Source organism: Macadamia integrifolia, unplaced genomic scaffold (genome assembly GCF_013358625.1).
Source record: "Macadamia integrifolia cultivar HAES 741 unplaced genomic scaffold, SCU_Mint_v3 scaffold69, whole genome shotgun sequence".
Classification (NCBI taxonomy): domain Eukaryota; kingdom Viridiplantae; phylum Streptophyta; class Magnoliopsida; order Proteales; family Proteaceae; genus Macadamia; species Macadamia integrifolia.
In genome coordinates, this window is record NW_024870513.1 from 644,331 (window position 1) to 662,704 (window position 18,374).

The following is an 18,374-nucleotide window of genomic DNA, read 5'->3' on the forward strand; positions in this document are numbered from 1 at the left end:
ATTTTGATGAATGTGCCATCATTCTCCAGTCTCCACTGGAATGAGCAAATGATCATATATCCCATAGGTGGCATCAGCCATCAGGTACTTGTTTCCTAGGGTCACTCCATATTTGCTTCCCTTTGTGTGATTGACCACTTCGATCACTAATCACTATGCTCCCATTTAAGACTTCCAACATCAGACGGTGTTCTTTTCCCTTCCTTGAACTGGACCCGCTAGCAGTGCCTGTAACATTGAGGAAAGTGACATTTGGCTTTGGAACGTATAGATCCACCAAGTCCCAGTGTGCCTGCAACTAACTCTTTCTTTTGAAGGCATTTCCTTGTGAGGGGACTGGGTTGTGGCTTCGTTGTGAACAAGGCAATGAAATTCTGGGACAAGATCTTGGTCAAAAGTGGGTGGGTTATGGACATTAGGGAAATAAGAAAGTAGCAAATAAGCAAAGGATGGGCCAAGTGGAATAGGACATGAGTTAATTGGGATTGAGTTCCCTGTCCAGTTGCATAGGGTACACTAGTGCCTCCTTGTGTCTATCACTCTCCTCCCACAATAGGGGGCAGACATGTCATTTCATAGGAGGGAGGAGAGAGAGACAGCGTATGCTATGCAGCCTGGCAGCATTCTTTCTCCATAGTTAAAAACAACCTATTTACTGCCTGCAAACACATGTATGATTGTCTGTTCCCATGCATGCTGTTGTACATAACTGTATGACATGATCAGGCAAAAACTCAAGTGAACTGCTAGCTTAACTAGCAGCCTGGCAAGGGCTTGTGCTGGCTGTAGCCTGTTAAGATATGTGCCAACAATATGGGTCAATCTTTGGTTTCCTTTTTTTTTTTCTTTCCGTTTTTCTCTTTCCTAGTTTAACCATATCTCTAGTTTACTAAATTAGACTTAAACTAGGATTTTGCTTTCTTGTTTCCGCAAGGATTGCTATTGTAAAGCTTTGTTTGGTTATTATAAGTAATACGTGAGGGAGGCTGCTTATGTATTGGCTGCTATTTCTCTTTGCCAGTCCCTTCTCTTCTTGCTCAATCTCTCTCTCTTTTCTCTCCTCTCTCTCTTTTCTATTGCAGGTACTGGTTACATGTTCTAGGTTTGTCACATAGCAAGTCTGTAGATCAAATCCCACTTCATCCGTTGCATTGTATGTGCTCCCCTATTTCCCTCCCTCTCTCTTGTAACCCAACCCCTTGGTACGCAGGCTGCCCTTTGATATAAGCAAAACCAATTTCAAATAACAAGTAAAGATCGCACAAGAAGTTTTCCATTGACCAAGTTTGACATACCAAAAATTTTTAATGAACCAGTTCCAGTGTCGTTGAGCTGACAATGGTTTGCTTGTTGTCTATGTGGTGTACATGGACATTAATTTTTTCCAAAACTAAACCCAACAGTTATAACAATTCACTAGCACTGTGTCCCCAAACCTACACAGAGTCGTGCAGAGAGTGAACATTTGTACGTGCATTTATATTCCTCTTTTTCTTCCCCAAGGTCAGTATTAAATTGTTTAAATTATTATGTAATACTTCATATTCATATGCATGGCTTTCATTGAGCAGGAAGGCGTAGAAAAAGAAGTCCCAATGGCGTTTGAATGGCAGGCCTAGGCAAAGTATTAATATCATCGTTATAGTCATACGAATAACTGACAACCTGGTTACGGTGAAAAGGGTTGTATGAGATACTACTGAAGTTGGTTCTGTTTGTACCTTGCATGCCACTATGTTGGTTGTAGTGTGTGTAATGAATGAATATTTGTTTATGCATTGAAGGTGGTTTACCAGGAATCAATTAAATATCTATTTCAGAAGCCAAGGACACATGAACATGGTGTGGGAATTCTATATGCACCATGTGTTACCATGCTGGAAGATCGTGCTAGAACTGTGTTTTTTATGATACAAAGCAAAATCTCTTTAGCTGGATATAGAAGTCTCAGGACTTTTAGCATGACAATAGAATCTTTCTTTTTTATTTCTGTAAACAGCCCTTTATAATTTCTTCTCTTGAACCATATGGTGATATGACATAGAAATCCATGATTTTGCCCATTGTGTTGTTTCTTAATGTCATAGAAATCAATGTTACGTGCCTTCCTAACTTGAGATGCGTTTTTCTTTGCTCGGATTCCAAGAGGTTGAACTTGATATGAACGGTAGGTGCGCTTTTGTTTGAGGTTTTGGGGGTGGTGGTGGGGGGGGGGGTGTTACTGGTGGGTGCACAAGGATAAAACCTCTAATGATGCAAAGGCAAATTCATCTGACTCCCCTATGCTTGGTTTATGTTTTCTCAAACTTTTCTACTCATAAGGGCAAATCTTGTCTCCCCCTATATTTTTGGCCTACATTTACTTGAACTCCTCTCCTCTACTTTTCTGATTCCAACTTCCACCAATCTGCCTTGTCGCTTTCTCGCTCTCCACTCTCTCTCCGAAAGAAACTGAACTGAGGAGCTTATGTCTTTCCTGTCAATATCCATGCAAGAGGCCAGGTAGAATACGAGTTGGGAGATGTTGCTAATGTAGACTGAATCTGAGTGACAGGTTGCCAAATTCAAAGGTTCCAACACAAGTTGAAACTTTTCACCATTTAAAAAAATAATAATAATAATAAATATATATATATATATATATAATAAAAATAAAAATGTTGAAGCAAGAAGATGAGTACTATATGATTCCTCGGTGAAATGCATACAACACTAAATTTTTGTGTCAAGTCCTCTAAGAAGCTGACAAGTTGCCCGTCCTGTGCCCAGAACTACGACCCTAGTTTGGCATTGGTGCTTCAGGTACCCGGTAATTTTACGTTTTCATAATCTGAATCAGAAACCTAAGTGCTGATGAAGGTAAATGGCTTTGGGAGCTACCCTTAGTCCTCTGCTCCAGAAAAACTTATCTATTGTATCGTTCTGAGTCCACAGTGTTGCATCATGTTGGTGGTAGCTGTTAATTTTCTAGTGGAGTTGACATCCTCGCGGTGCTCCCTCGCCAACGATACACATCTTTCTTGTTTTTCTTATGTTAGTAGTAGTTTCCCAGGTTGTTTCAGAGTTCAGACTACTCCTTGCAACCCTTTGGCTTGCCATGTTAGGAGCCACCACCTTTGATTTCAAAAGCCTCAGCCGCAGCCTCCGTTTTTGACCACCAGAGCTCTCATTTTTCTTTTTCCCCGTAAAAATCAGAGATTTAGAGGGAGATAAATAAACATAACGAAAAGATCCACCATTCTCCTTGGACAACATTTTGGCCTGGTGGAAAAAGAATCTTACAATTAGCAAACAGGATTATAATGGTGGAATGGTGGCGGGCAGTGGCAGGGGATCACTCAGCTAGTCAGCGGGTGGTGGTGGAGGGTGGTGGATCGTATGGCAGGCCGCAGCACGTGGTGGATCATGGCAGAGAGAGACAGAGAGAGACAGAGAGAGGAGGGGGTTCTGTGGGGTTCACAGCTTCATGGCAGGGAGGGGAGGGAGAGTGACAGGGCAATCGGCCAGGGGTGAAGAGGTTAGAGGGGTAATCTAGAGAAACTATAGTATCAGAAGAAAAGGCTGAAATTTTGCTTCTTTGGAGGATTTTTTTTTTATTTATTTTTTATTTTTTTCTATGACAAGGAAGGAAAGACAGGCGTTGTAAATTTTATTTTGTGTAGGATGAAACGTTTCACTGGCCAAAACATAACAGTTGATCAAGAGTTTCATGTTACAGTCCATTTCTGAAAAAGATGTTTAGGAGTTTTCCCAATACTCAATTTGAGTGGGAAGAGTTTGTATTTATATGTAAAGAATTTGAACAGTCAACTAGAGTTACAAGAAAGAGAGTTAGTTACAATCTGTTACATGGTTGGTTAGAGACATGTGGTTAGTTAGAAACAGAGCAAGACAGGTTAATCCTCAATAATTTCGAGTGATTTGGCCGTCATTGTTTATTTTGGTGCATTCGGAAATGTTCATTGGACATGGATAGAGAATCTTTTATGCTTTAGGTTTAATCTCTTTTCATCAAAGCCGCCTAAAATGTTATACTCTATCCCACTTTTGTAATTATCTAAAAAAATACCTACTTTTGTGACCCATTTTTATGAGTTTGGATCTTCTGTGGTGGGTGGCAGTGACCAACGGTTGGGAGTCACTACCATCTAATAGTTGGGAGGCCCCAACATGCACCCTTAGCTGTTGGATGCTCATTGTTGCTCACCACCTCATTGAGAAGATCCGGGCACCATTTTTATGGTCTCAAGTATCTAATTCAACGGGTTTGTATTATAAATTTAGGATATTTATGTGCATACGCACATCCCTCCCAGTGTCTCTCTCTTCCCACAATATGGGATTAATGTAGCATTTCATATGAGAGAGAAGATTGACACGGGGACGGTCTACTGTACGTTATCCATCCTAGCCGCATTTCCTTGTGTCCACACACAAGGGGTGAATAAATGGCCTCCCCACCCCTGCAAGCCCCCTCAATGACCCCATGCAGGTGTAGAGGTTACACTTTCAGGCAACAAGTCCTTTCTTTTTATTTATTTATCTTCATTGGTTTGATAGACAATAAGGCATTGTTTGTTTAGAGGGATGAGATTTTAAGGGGTGGGATAGTTGTACGAACTATTCCACCTCATCTGATTTGGGGTCATTTGGTAATCCAGGGTGGGTTTTTGGATCGACAGCATAAATAACTAAGCTTTCCTGTCGGCAGACGTGGCCGACGGTTTCTCCCATCCCACCCCCATGCAATGTCCCACCAACTCTGAGTTAAAGGAAGGCTTCCTCCATAAGTCAGACCCTAAGCTTGGTCGGTAAAACTTCACCCCTTTCCCTATTTTCTCTCCAATTTTTTCTATTGCATTTGATTTTATTTTATTTGTCTCAATATTCTCTCCCTCTCTTTTACACATGTAACAATTTGTAATGTGCGGGGCGTTAGGTTGGACCTCGTCAATGAAAGCACATAGGGAGACATGGAGGGGCTGCGCGAGTAGGGGTGCAAGAGGCGCAGTAGTGGAGGCCTTGTCAGGGACAAAAGTGGAGGTTGCACAGTGGAGAATATGCAATAACGGGGATTGTAGGGCTGGGTAGGGTGGAAGTAAAGAAGATAGGGACATAGTGTACTAGAGAAGGGAGTGTGATATTGAGCAATGAGGGAGATCACAAGCAAGGTGACAAAACTAGTAACAAGGTGAAGGTGGGGTGGAAGCAGGGAGGGAGGGAGTGAGGTGAAATTATCCTCTGTAGTGAGTGCGGTGGTGCGATGAGCATCGGATGGCCGAGATGACCTCGGGACACGTGCCCGAATGCTCTTGGCCATCCCCGATGTTCACCTCACCACTGCACTCACTGCAGACAATAACCACTCTGGAGTGAGGGGCAAGGTGGTACGATAGGGGAGGGTAGGGGAGGGGAGGGGTGGGGTTGCAGGATTAGGTGGGCGTAGTGTGGCGGAGAGTAAGAGCGTGAGGTGGAGCTGGCACCGAAACGGTAGTAGCAATAGTGATGTAAAATTATGATTGAGGGTATATTCAAAATGGGAAAAGATTGGATATGCCGCCCATATCAAGTATGCTAGCACCTATTGTGTCTATCTCTCTTTTCCCTTTTTTCTGAAATTATCTTTATATCCTTCATGAATGATATTCCATTATGTGATCTTATTGGTCCTATCTGCTAGCATACTTTGAAGGGGGAGTTTCTGCTAAGGTACAAGAAGCTTCATAGACAATGAGTCACGAGGAAATCGTCGTTTCCCCAAAAAATTAAGAAATCTTCGTTAGTCTTGACGTTAGGGTATTTATTACTGGATCTGTTATAAATGGGCCAGATTACTGTAATAGGGCCCATTGCCTGCCATCTTACAAAACCCATAAAGTTGGTACATACATGGGCCAGATTATCGTGATAAGGCCCATTACGTGCACTCTTACAAAACCCATACAGGGTTCATAATGAATTCACTCCTCCTTATAAAGGTCGAAGATAAATTTAGGGTTTTGTATCTGCCTCCAGCGCTCGCATCCCATCCCTTAGAGCGGGGAGAAGAGCAGAAGTGGAGCAGAGGGGACTTGTGGAGCAGCGAAAATGAAGACGATCCTGTCGTCGGATACCATGGACATCCCTGAGGGGGTGAAGATCAAGGTGAAGGCTAAAAGATGATCGAGGTGGAAGGTCCTCGAGGAAAGCTCACCAGGAACTTCAAGCATCTCAACTTGGACTTCCAACTCATCAAGGATGAATCAGGCAAGCAGAAGCTTAAGATTGAAGCTTGGTTCGGATCAAGGAAGACCACCGCTGCGATCCGGTCGGCCATTAGCCATGTCGAGAATCTCATCAAAGGTGTCACCAAGGGCTACCGCTACAAGATGAGGTTCGTATATGCTCACTTCCCTATCAACGCCAGCATCACCAACGGCAACAAGAGCATAGAGATTCGTAACTTTCTTGGTGAGAAGAAGGTATACTTAGACACTCTAGTAAATTCATCTCATCTGAAGCATTTTTTTTCCCGTTTCCTCCTTGATTGTGTTGGTATTTGGAGGAGTTCCAGATTTTCTTCTCTTGGTTGCTTGTGGTATACTGATATTAGTTTGTTGCATAACGAGACACTCCCCCAACCCCTCTCAAAATTTTTTTTCCTGACATAATATTCTGTGGATCTCAGTGAAGCCTTGACTTTGGGGTTCTCTAACTCATGATCTCGTTATATTGGTTTCTATTTTACGGCATTGATTAGATTTCTAAATGGTAGGATTTTAGATTTCAAATTGTCATAACGACTGTTATTGGCATTGCATTGGTCGTCCAGAAATCTATGAAAATGGTCCAACTGTCCAACCTATTTTTTGGGAAGGAATTGTTTCATGAGTATATGATTCGACTGCTCAAGTGATGAGGTTATCTTTCTGATAGTTGTGAGTTAGGAGAAATTTTATAAATCTAGTCTCTCTGGAACAGAATATAATAGAGAATTCTTGCTTGCATATCCAAACATCTAACCAGCAACTCATCAACAGACGCAAAAATTTATTTTTCCTAGAGTCCCCAGAAGAACAAATATAAGCTTCATACAATCTTCTCAACGTTCACAAGTTCTCAACACTTGTAATGCGATGATTTTTCCAAACATTAACGGACAAACTAACCCACAAACCATACCAAAATAATTATCCAAACCCAACAAATACCTCGATCGTATTTGTCTTACAACTTAAAATTCTGAAACCTGACGCCAAGTTGCCAACAATAGCTTATCGAACAAAAACCGAAGAAAACAAATAGTTATTTGTCCATCAACAGATTCAACGGAAAATCCGATAAAATCTAAATATCTAAAACTACTATCCAACTAGAATGGTAACGATTTTACTCTCCATTAAATTGCACAAATAATGCCCGTCATGGTTTTATAAGAAATTGAAAGCCAATAAAACAAAATTTGTATTCAAGCACACTGGATAATTAATATGTTATATAATCTCTAAATAAATACACTTGCAACATCAAATTAATACTGAGTTTTAATATATCATGCAGGTAAAAGAAGTTTCACTTGAAACATAAGTGGACCATGCCTAAAAACCATTCCAGGGAGTCGAGGTAAAATAGTCTATTTTATCGTATGAATAAAGCTAGGTGTAGAGTGATACGACTCATGCTTTTTTTGTTCCATGTGACTAAACTGGATCCCTGCAGAACCCATTGAAGAACTAACAGGCTCCAACTTCATAAGCCACAAATATTGTACAATGACAACATTGAGTTTCAATAATTACTTCTGATAAATGTGCTTTATTCCTAAATCTTGCAATAAAAGATATAACTAAATGGATTAAATGATGCGGATGGATTTTAGACTCTGATTCACCTTCTTCCACCGCATTCCCACTCTGCAGTTGTGCTTTGTATGGTTCGGCAGATGGGATTGAATATAGTAGCCTTATGGTTAGTGGTGTAAGTGCTCCACTGTTTTATTAAGTTTAAACTGCTTAGGATTTTCACCTGGTATGATGGTTCTTGGTTGTCATGTACGTAGACAAGTACGAAGCATTACCAAATCACTTTGCACATAATACATGACCTTGATTTCTTTGGCTTGAATCACCAAACAAGCAGCTCATTTTCCTTGAGTAAAATCGGCACCAACACTGCCTTGTCGTGGACTAGACTCAAGCTTGAATCACTGGGGCTGCATACTCCATTGTGCAGCATATGCAGTGATCTGGATAGGTGTGCCCTAGTTAGAAGACGCAACCCCAAAAAAAGTTGTAGCAGCAAAAAAGAATCACCAAGCAAGCCTAAAATGAATTTCTTACCTTACACAGTTTGTTCATAGTTCCAAATTTCGTATTTGATTGTTTTTAATCATTTTCTTTGATCCCTTGCTTCTTAAATATGCAAACCAATAGTAAGTGAAATTTAGGGTGATCCACTGAAGTATGTGTAGTTTGGTGATCTGTGATGGATGTCAGTGAAGCAAGTCAGAGGAAACAATCAACCAGAAATTTTAGGGTAGAAAAGAAACATCCGAGTAGGACCATAACTTGTAAGAAAAACTCATACAATGGTGTCCAAACAAGTGGGGCACAGCAGCTACATGGACCTCTTTCTGTCTGGTGTTGCCAGTGGTTTCCCGGGCCAAGGGAGAATTCATTATTAGATAGGCAGTGGCAAGAAATGCCACAAATGGAAGTGTCTGGCAAATCATAGTGAGCAATCTCTAGTTTACGTCATGAGTGGACTTCTCAAAAGCCCAAAGTAGATTCACTACTGTTTGTGGAGAATCAAAACTATTTACTATTATCTTTTTTGACAGTGCATCCAAGTCAGTAAAATCAATGGTTCTGCCATCAACATCGGATGGATGCAAATGAAGGTTTATGTTACATTGAGTTTTTCTTATCTTCTTAGATTAGCTTGAGCTGTGGCATTTCTTATATCACTTTCTCATTGATTATTTATTATTGAGAAAATTAATGAGATAGCGAGGTAAGTGTAATTGGGTCGGCCTAGCATTGATCTTGCCCCTACATTTCTGTTGTAGCTGTTTTGGTTGATTTTTCTTGTGCTGTTTTTTTCCCCTTATCCAGATGCTTGACTTAATGGGACAGGTGTTGCACACATTTCTCTGTTGCCTTAAATGTAATGTTGATTCATTAGCTTCTCTCTCTTTTTTTCGGCCTTTTTTTTTATATTCCAAACTAGACCAGTATGTTCATAAAATATCATCTGCTAGTAGTCTTAAGACCATGTCTTTGATCAGTTTCTATGATCCTCTAGGCATGTCTTTTCCTTTTTGCTGTATTATGAGGTATTGGTTTTTTTTTCTGGAGGATGTTATGCAAATAAAAAGAGATACATGGGGTGGTTATAAGTTTGGTTTACTGTTCCGCATATGATTTCTGGATTTTGTTTCCATTGTCGAATACGCTATATATTAGTTCCGAGAATTTACCTTCTGAATTGCTTCTTGAAGATGCATGATGAGAAGCTTGATGGGAAAATATTGGTTCAATGGCAATGATTTTTGAATTATAAAACTATATTCAGCTCTTTTAGATGGTCGTTTTCACTCTGTTTAAATTGGTTGGTTGTATTAGGTGCGGAAGGTGGATATGCTTGGAGTGTCCATTGTTCGCTCTGAGAAGGTCAAGGATGAACTCGTATTGGATGGAAATGATGTTGAACTTGTCTCCTGTTCGACTGCCTTAATAAACCAGGTACTCCTCAATCTCTCACCCACTCACTCTCTCATTCTCTCACTCACTTTTGCTTAATGGATCTTTCTGTTTTTGTGCGACAGAAATGCCATGCTAAGAACAAAGACATGAGAAAGTTCCTGGATGGTATTTATGTGAGCGAGAAGGGTACAATGGCTGAAGATGAATGATTTAGAAATGGTACCTTACTTTTGTTTTTGTCCCTTTTACCCGCACTTTCTTTTGTAGGAGTCCTCTAGTGTTTTTTCTGTTTTTAGTTGGTTCTTGTTATCAGACTTTTACAATCCGATTCAAGAAATTTTGTTGTGTTGAAGTTAATGATATCTTGACTAGTGCAGATGATGCGTGTTTCTTCGCAAGTTTTTTTTTTTTTATATGAACCTCTCCCTCTATGTCAATGGTTCTGGGTCACAAGATTTGGGTTGCCCAAGATGCTTGGACGTTTTCTATTTTTCACTGCTGTGGCAGTATACCAATAAGGGACGTCGGTTGGCTGGAGAGTAGAGGTCTTGTCCTTGGGTAATTAAATGGGCATGCATGGCATTGCACTCTTTCTAATTGTGGGGTGTGTCGCTTTGGGATTCAACTCCTCTGGCGTAATATGGTGTCTGGCATGCATCCAATGGTCAAAAGTGCCTTGGTGGTACCATGTCAAGGCGATCACATCCAGTTCAAGACGTTTCTAGACGTTGCATGTGTGCCTAACATCATGCTGATCCATAGAGGATTCAATCCGTTGCTTTGGGGTGTTGATTTTGTCATTGACTTTTACCTCCGACTTGACGGAGTGGGTTGGTTCGATGCTATTTAGAGCACGACGAATCCGCATTCTGGTTGGCTTGGAAACTGTGAAAGTTCATTGTGAGACAGGCCTTGTGGAACAATGTTTTGCCGTGGGACTGTATGGTTATGCATTTTGATTATTGTCCTTCCAAAATGAGTTGGACGATAGTAAGTACGGGAACGGTAATAGTACGTGAATGATACGTATGGCATGGTAATATTATTCAAAAATTTGATGCAATCGTATAAATTTGTTCCGGCCTAGGATTATAAGTTCAACTCCAGGTGAAGGGTAGAAGAACGGACCTGTTACAGGACATACAATGTATATTACAGATGATCATTACATTTTAATCGGGTTATAAAATGCATACGGCAATGATACAGTATAAAAAAAGGGTGTTTATTTTGGTATTAAGAATGAATTATAAATTAATTATTTATAATTAAATTCAATCTCTTAGGTTTTCATGAATCCAATTTAGCTTTTTAATTTGAAATCTTTTCTCATTATTTTGGATTTTACATCTAATATTAATTAAGTTTAATTATGTTTATTAATGCAAATATTGATATGTGTGATCCATCAGTCACTTTTTACAATAGCAAAAAATTAAAAATCTCAATTTTAGATAAAATTGTTATGCATTTGTTTCTAATTAAATTGCCTAGTATAAAACGTCTATCTTTATTAAGCATTGGGAAAAAAAATAAAGAAAAAATGACTGCAGTAACGGCACCCATACGTTGATCCAGCAACAGCTAACCTCCTTAACATTTCTTTTTTTCTCACTAATGCCATTGTTCCCACCTGAGAAGATCGCAAGTGTCTGAGGTAGTTTCATTCCTCAGCTGGTGTGCGGATGACCCGAAGATAGAGTGGGAAATCAGTAGAACAATAGAAGACCAACTCACCAAAAACTCTCGCCTGTTGAACCAACATGTGATAGGGAAATCATAGAGGTGAGATGAGAAAGGGATCGGAGAGGTGAGTTGACGTGTTGGTTTTAGCCTCGCCCTTTATTGAATGATTGGACTAGCTTGCTAAAGAGTAACAAAGTGGGTTGAATATAAAAGTGAAATCAAATTGTTTGCAGCAAATGGAGGCTTTCAATACGGCCTTACTCGTTTAGGGTTCTCTACGATCAGCTCGACCACCAAGGGAAAAGCACTTTGAGTCAAAAGTTGTTGATTCATGTGTAGCTGAAGTATCTAGCATCCTTTCTTATATACGGATTAGTCCTAACAACGCTTATGTAGCATCTCTGAGAACAACTATTCTTGAAATGTCTTGCTCTTGCAATTGTGAATTTGCAGAAAAAGGTGGATATATCCTTTTTCATTTCTGCAGCAACAATATAGAGCTAGATATGTTTTTCTCTTAGGAAGGAGCACCTTCACCACTTCACTTATGACTTATTACTTACTTTACTTAATACCGGAAGGATGCTGGAAAAGCAAATAGAGAGTACAAGCTAGAACAAAATAGGTGCAAAGTTCGGAGTAGTGAAGAGGCAAAGAAGGTTTGATGACGAAGCAAAGGTATGAAGTGGATTTCTCTCATGGCCCTCCCAATGATTTGATTCATTTTTATGCTATACGAGCATAAACAATCACCATTCAGAATACCAAAGGGAGAGGGAGAACTGGTTCGATTCGTTTTCCACATAGGGGAGCATAAATAAAAGGAAAGCCCCCCAAAAAAATGATGAGGTTGAAAATAAAAGAAAAAAATTCAAGAATCACCTGCCAACACATCTCACTCTAGTCTAGAAAATACTATTGTGGCGCCAATCATCCTTATCAGAAACCAATGTGTAGTCAAAAGTGGACGAAGACCGTAACAATGTTCCTGCTATTCATAACTATCATTGTTATTGACTTCACTAGGTTTGCAGTCATGCTCTTAACTTTGTAAGTACTATTTTGTTTCGTCATTGCTCTTCCTTATCAACTAAAGCAACCGGACGATTGGGACATTGAGCAGAGAAATGCTCGTACCCTTTGCATGAGAAGCATTGTATCTCAGCCCTTGGTTTAGAAAGAGGTCTATCTAAACCATGTCGAGGTCGAGAATTAGGGCGGTTTGGCCTCGACGCCATATATTAACCATTAATATGTTGTTTGTTAAATGACTTTCCGTGTATAGAAGATTGTTGTTGATTAGAGCTATCATCCTTAGAGAGTATCTGTACAAATCTTCCAAGTGTATGATGTTTCATATTTTCTCCTATCCGATATGCCATCTGAACAACATCTTCCATCGCAGGAAGTCAATTGAATGCTATTGTAGCACTAAGCTGATGGTGCAATCTATTGTAGAATTGTGCCACTAATACCTCCTCATCACACTTAAAATTAGATTGAGTTGCTAAATATGGTCACATACTCCTCAATTGTTAAGCTTTCCTATTTTAGTTGTGCATATTTGAGATGCATCCGTTGCTTGTTGTCAATTGGCAAGAATCTTTGGTCATTCATCTCAACCTAAATAGTAACTAACATGATGCCTCAAGTTTAATTTTGTTGCTCATGTATAATCCACCATATTCGAGTTGTGGCCTTTAGCTTAGCCTTGCAAATAGAATCTTTTTGGCCACAGGCAACTAGAACCATATAGAGAATATCTCCAAATTGTGAATCTAATCAATATATTGCTCTGTTTTACTACCCCCATAAAAGTCAAGGATGACTATCTTTGCTCATCTTTCAATTCCATGATTATCGTATTGACTAACTCCGTATGGTGGTGGTTTAAGTCATCCATTTTTATAGTACTTTAAATCTAAATTGTCTACTTTTGTTCAAAGTTTGGATATTGCATAGCTCGGAGTGTTAATACATATGCATAACCATACATAGAAAATTATGCCAATACAAGGATCCACTACAACAAACGAGGCCTATAACTACAGTTTTTTCCGCAGCAAAATGTATAAAAATCTGCACCAATATCCTATTGATGCAGATTACCTATGGTTTTCTATCCACAACTACAAGTGCCATCACTAAGTCTGTAGCTACGAATTTCACACCGTGGAGACAAGGCACTCTATAGCTGTGGATATTTAACTGTGAATGTTTCCGCAACAAATCTATTGCTGCGGATTTTTTCCACAGTAAATTTCTAGATGCAGATATGTAGCTACTAATGTTTCCACTGTAAATCTATTGCTGCGGATTCTAACTACGTTTTTTTTTCCACAGTAAATTTATTGCTGCGGAATTTAGCTGCGAATGTTTATGCCCCAAAATTGATAACTAATTTTTTATAGTGGCATATTTTAACTATAGATTTTAGTTGCTAAATTTTGTGCCCCATAATTTATAGCTATGGTTTTGTAGTGGCGGATTTTTTGTACAGAAAAATCTATAACTATGAATTTTAGCTACAGAATTTTGTGCACTGATATTGTAGTTGCGATTTATAATGGCAAATATTTTGTGCAAGAAATGCTATAACTGTAGATATTAGCTGCAAATTTTAGTGCATCAAAATCTTTAACTACAGATTTTGGCTACAAATTTTTGTATAGAAAAATCCATAACTGTGGATTTTAATTACATATTTAATTGTGAAAACTATAGCTTTAACTTATAGTTACAGATAAAAAGTTATAAGAACGGAATTTTGATTTCTTGAACCCATATAATCCATTCAATACACAATACATCTAAAATAAAAATTCATTCAATACAACATGTAAGGACTGTTTAACATCCAAAATATATATTAATTCATAAATCTTGTTCATCATACAAATCATTAAAATTCAAAATAAATCTAAAATAAAAATTACACTCACAATACTTGATACATCAGAAATCCTATATTTTAAAACTCAACTCCCTCAACAATTTATGTTGTATGCTAAGAAAAACGAAACTACTAGACTAGTAGTTTAGTGCTCTTTGTTGCTCATATCTTTTTCAAGTCCAAGCTTCCCAAGCTCTATGTGGTTGGGGAACTCTGAAAGGGTCGTTACCACATTCTTCATTAGTTATATTTGAATCTTTGGGGTACTTCCTATAATCAATATTAACAAAATTAGCACTTTGCAATCATTTAATAAATACTCATATGGAAAAATCATAACTTTTTTATCACTTTAACTTATTAAAATGAAAAGGGCATTATGGTTGGCTAAAGAAGAGTGCATACTAGTTAAAACAATGAACTGACTGATGGCTAAGTTGATTAAGACATGTAAATAAAACAATAAATCAAATATCTAATTAATCTAATTAACTAACAAAATAGAGAAAATACCTAGGGGATTTATTGACTCTAAGTCCTCTCTTCCTCTTTGAGAAACTCTTCAACAATGACATGGAACCTGCAGATCCAAAAACACACTCACCAGCATAGAATCAACAGCTTTGTATGCCTAGAGTCAATAGAAACAATAAATTTTTTTCTAGCAAGAAACCCATTAGCTCTTATGATAATTTATTGTTCTTTTCTACCATTCATTTGAAAGGCAAAACTAATAGAAAGAAAAAAGTAAGAAGATAACTGGTAATGCAGCAGAGTACCCAACCGAATATGAAAATATCATGCAGTACCAAATATAGTTATCAGTACAACAGCATATCAATATATGCACTGCCAATTAATGTTTAATTAGCTTATGGGTCAGCAAAACCATTCAAAAGAGTACAATAAGAAACTTAGAATGGAGAAATCACATACAGAACAGTAGAGTATATATCCATTCCTTCTAGAGTATAAGTTGATGCTCAGCTAGCAAGAGGAAAGGCTTGATCAGCTTCTAGATAATCCACCAGCTTATATTAACAATGTTGGAGTACATTCATAATCTAGGATCTATTTGAACCAAAACCAGCAACCAAAGTTTAATTAACAGAGCAAAGACAAGTCTAGCAACTAGAGCTAAAACAGAAATTGGGAAATTTCGCGCCTTCAAATCAGGACCTCTCCCATTTAATCGTAATGAGAGTGACGAATAAGGATCAACCACAACCCATAAAGACAAAAGGGTATTCAATTTAACAAGATAATGCCCCTAAATTACTTCCCCAATCTTACAAGATGTTGCCTTCAATAAACTAACAAACCAACAAATAGAAGGGAAATTCAAGGGAATATAAGCATGGAAACAGAAGGTAGAGAAAAAGAATAATTTCATACCAAAGTTGGAAGAAAATATATTTACCAGTAGAGCTGTCAGGTGCTAGGGGAAGAAATCAAGAATCCTCCTCCTCCATCAAAGCTACCACATGACAAATATTTGACCAAATAAGTTTATCAATCGTGATCATAGCTTGTAAATTCAAATTCTACCCATAATCCAAAAACCCGATGGGTAATCAAACTCATTATAACTGGAACTAGACCCTCCATGACAATGGTTTTCATGTTTTTCGTGAACCAGATTCAGTTTTCAAAGCAAACATAGTAGATACATTTGGATATGGCAATGGCATTATCTCAAATGTACTTCTCATTTAATCTTATCTCAAAGAAAGCTTCAAAGAGTTAGGTTTTAGGTATTCCAATCCATGATGGAAAAATCATAAGAGGCACAGAAGTAACTCATAATTCATGCTCAGTGTATAAAAAGGGGGCCTACCCAGTGCACGAGGCTTCTGCATATGCAAGGTTCGGGTGTAAAAACTATACAGTCTTACCCCGAGAATGTTGATAAGTTATTTCAATAGCTTGACCATGAGGTCACAACATTCGTACCTTACCATTGGACCAATGTTGTATCCCTTTTAAAAATGTTCACTGAGGCAGTGCCACAAGTTATGAAAATGTATTCAATGATACATTACATTGAGACACTAAATACAGGAGAAAAAAAGCACAAAAGATGATCCCCAACTCTAAGTTAAACAACCTCCCCAACCTTGTAATCACCCATGTATTTCTCATACAAAGCCAAGTTTTCCCTTGCTCGAGTATCATTATTTCACTGTTACAACAAACTTATTGCAACAGATCAAGTAATAGATAACTTAATCTGACCGAACATGGAAATGGAACCAAACTGCGGCCCTCCCACACCCCTGACGGTGCCCAAGTAAAGCTTCTTCAAACAATATCAATTGCTTTGTGTTCCCCTGTCAGAGGACCTCATTCTAAGGGTTCCAAGAACAATAATCCCTTAACTAGATCTTCTCAGCCTTTCTTGGCAATACATGACGGAGAAGCAAATTGACCATGTAATTGTTCAATCTTGAAAATCTCTCCAATAAATATCATCTCACCCACTATTTGAATCATAGTTGTCAAGGCGTTGCCTAGGCGTCCAGGCGGTTTGCCTGGGGCCTAGGCGACAGTCGCCTTATTGCACTGCATACCGCCTTGTGTTTTAAGTAAATGCTTTTTATATTTGTCATTTCATTTACTTAAGATATTATTCATAAATAAGCAAATACCCCCTATTTGAATCCAATAAAAATAGTTTAAAAATCAAATTCCAAAAGGATAAAAAGTCAACCCCCAGTCCAAGAATAAAAACTGGATTTTGGTTATAGGGGCGATTTTCAACTTTTAAATGCTGGAGTTTTTCTCAATTATGAAAATTTTATAAATTCTATCATATTAAAACATTGCTAAAAACTAAAAGTCCGGTAAAATAATTTTTTGTTTTGATATCCATTAAATTATTTTCATTCAGGCGATTTTAACAGCATTCGCGCACTTAAAAATAAGTTTGACCGGAGCATAACTTTGTCATTACAACTTAGATTTAAGTAATCTTAGACTTGTTGGAAAGCTGGTTTTATATTATAACTGATACAAAAAAGTCTTATGTAAAAATAATATCATTTGACCAGTCAAACTTGTTATAGAACTAGAGCATTTCTCTAAATTTTGATTTTTTATAACTTAATATGACTTAATGTTAATTTTTTATGATTTAATATGAATAAATGTTGATTTTTAATGACTTGATGTTGCTTACTCTTGATTTTTTATGATACAAGGTATATATAACTTACTAAATAATGTTAGAAAATAGGAAAAATAAAAAATAACAATTGGTCGCTTTGTTCGCCTAAATGCGTGCGCCTTCTCGCCTAAGCACTTAAACAACCTTCCACCGCCTTGGTTCGCCTTGGCGCCGAGACAACTATGATTTGAATTGCTGTAATTATTAGATTCTCCCTGTCCTCAACTAAGCTTTATGAGATGGGCCGCCTTGAGAAATGAAGGATTGGATTTTGCCTCAGATATTTGGTCCGTGGGATGTACCATCGTTGAAATGCTACTGAGAGACCTCCATAGGAAGATCTGCTCTTGAATCCAATGGCTGCAGTTTTCAAGATTACGTGCAATAACGAGACACAGAATTATGAAGGGTTAGATTTCTTGGCCAAATGTTGGCAGAGGAACCCAACAATGAGATAGCATCTCACAGCGTGAAAGAAATCATAAAAACAGAGTTGCAGTAGACTCGGAGGGAGAGAGAGAGAGAGAGAGAGAGAGAGAGAGAGAGAGAGAGCATTAGAAAAAAAAATCACACACACACACAGGGTGAAATAAATCAACCATCCTTACCTAGTTCTGCTTCTTAGTCGAGCGAAGGAGAGCCTGTGGGAGTCGAGTCTTGAGAGAGAGAACAAATGGGAGAAACCGAGGGAGTTTGATGGAGTCGCGATGACTGGCTGCTGGCTGGAGTAGCTAGCAGAATGGAGTACAGAAGATCAATTATGTGGTTAGGGTTTCCAAGGATATCACAGAGAGAACCGCGGGACTGGGAAAAAAAAATAGCGCGAAGGTCTTCTGTCACGCTTCGTTTCATTCAAAACACAAACCCTGGATAGAGGCGAAAATAAAAGGTGCCGCTGTAGTGCTCTCTTCCGTATGAATCCCTATTGACTAACATTTAGGGGCGG

The 18,374-nt window shown here is 38.4% G+C and overlaps 1 protein-coding gene and 1 pseudogene across 3 annotated transcripts in view; both read left to right on the plus strand.

The window, feature by feature from the left end:
• LOC122069674 (probable inactive purple acid phosphatase 29) overlaps positions 1-10,059 on the plus strand; it is a 42,576-nt gene extending 32,517 nt beyond the window's left edge. For 2 of the 3 annotated variants that reach the window (XM_042633738.1, XM_042633739.1), the window contains one exon: positions 1,572-2,063. In XM_042633738.1, the coding sequence (XP_042489672.1) occupies positions 1,572-1,619 (48 nt within the window). In that variant the 3' untranslated portion in view covers positions 1,620-2,063. Of the gene's footprint in view, positions 1-1,571; positions 2,064-9,602; positions 9,723-9,805 lie in introns of those variants that run through there. The other variant, XR_006137512.1, reaches the window with a different exon arrangement.
• Positions 6,004-10,059, plus strand: LOC122069675 (annotated as a pseudogene).
• Positions 10,060-18,374: the final 8,315 nt, after the last annotated feature.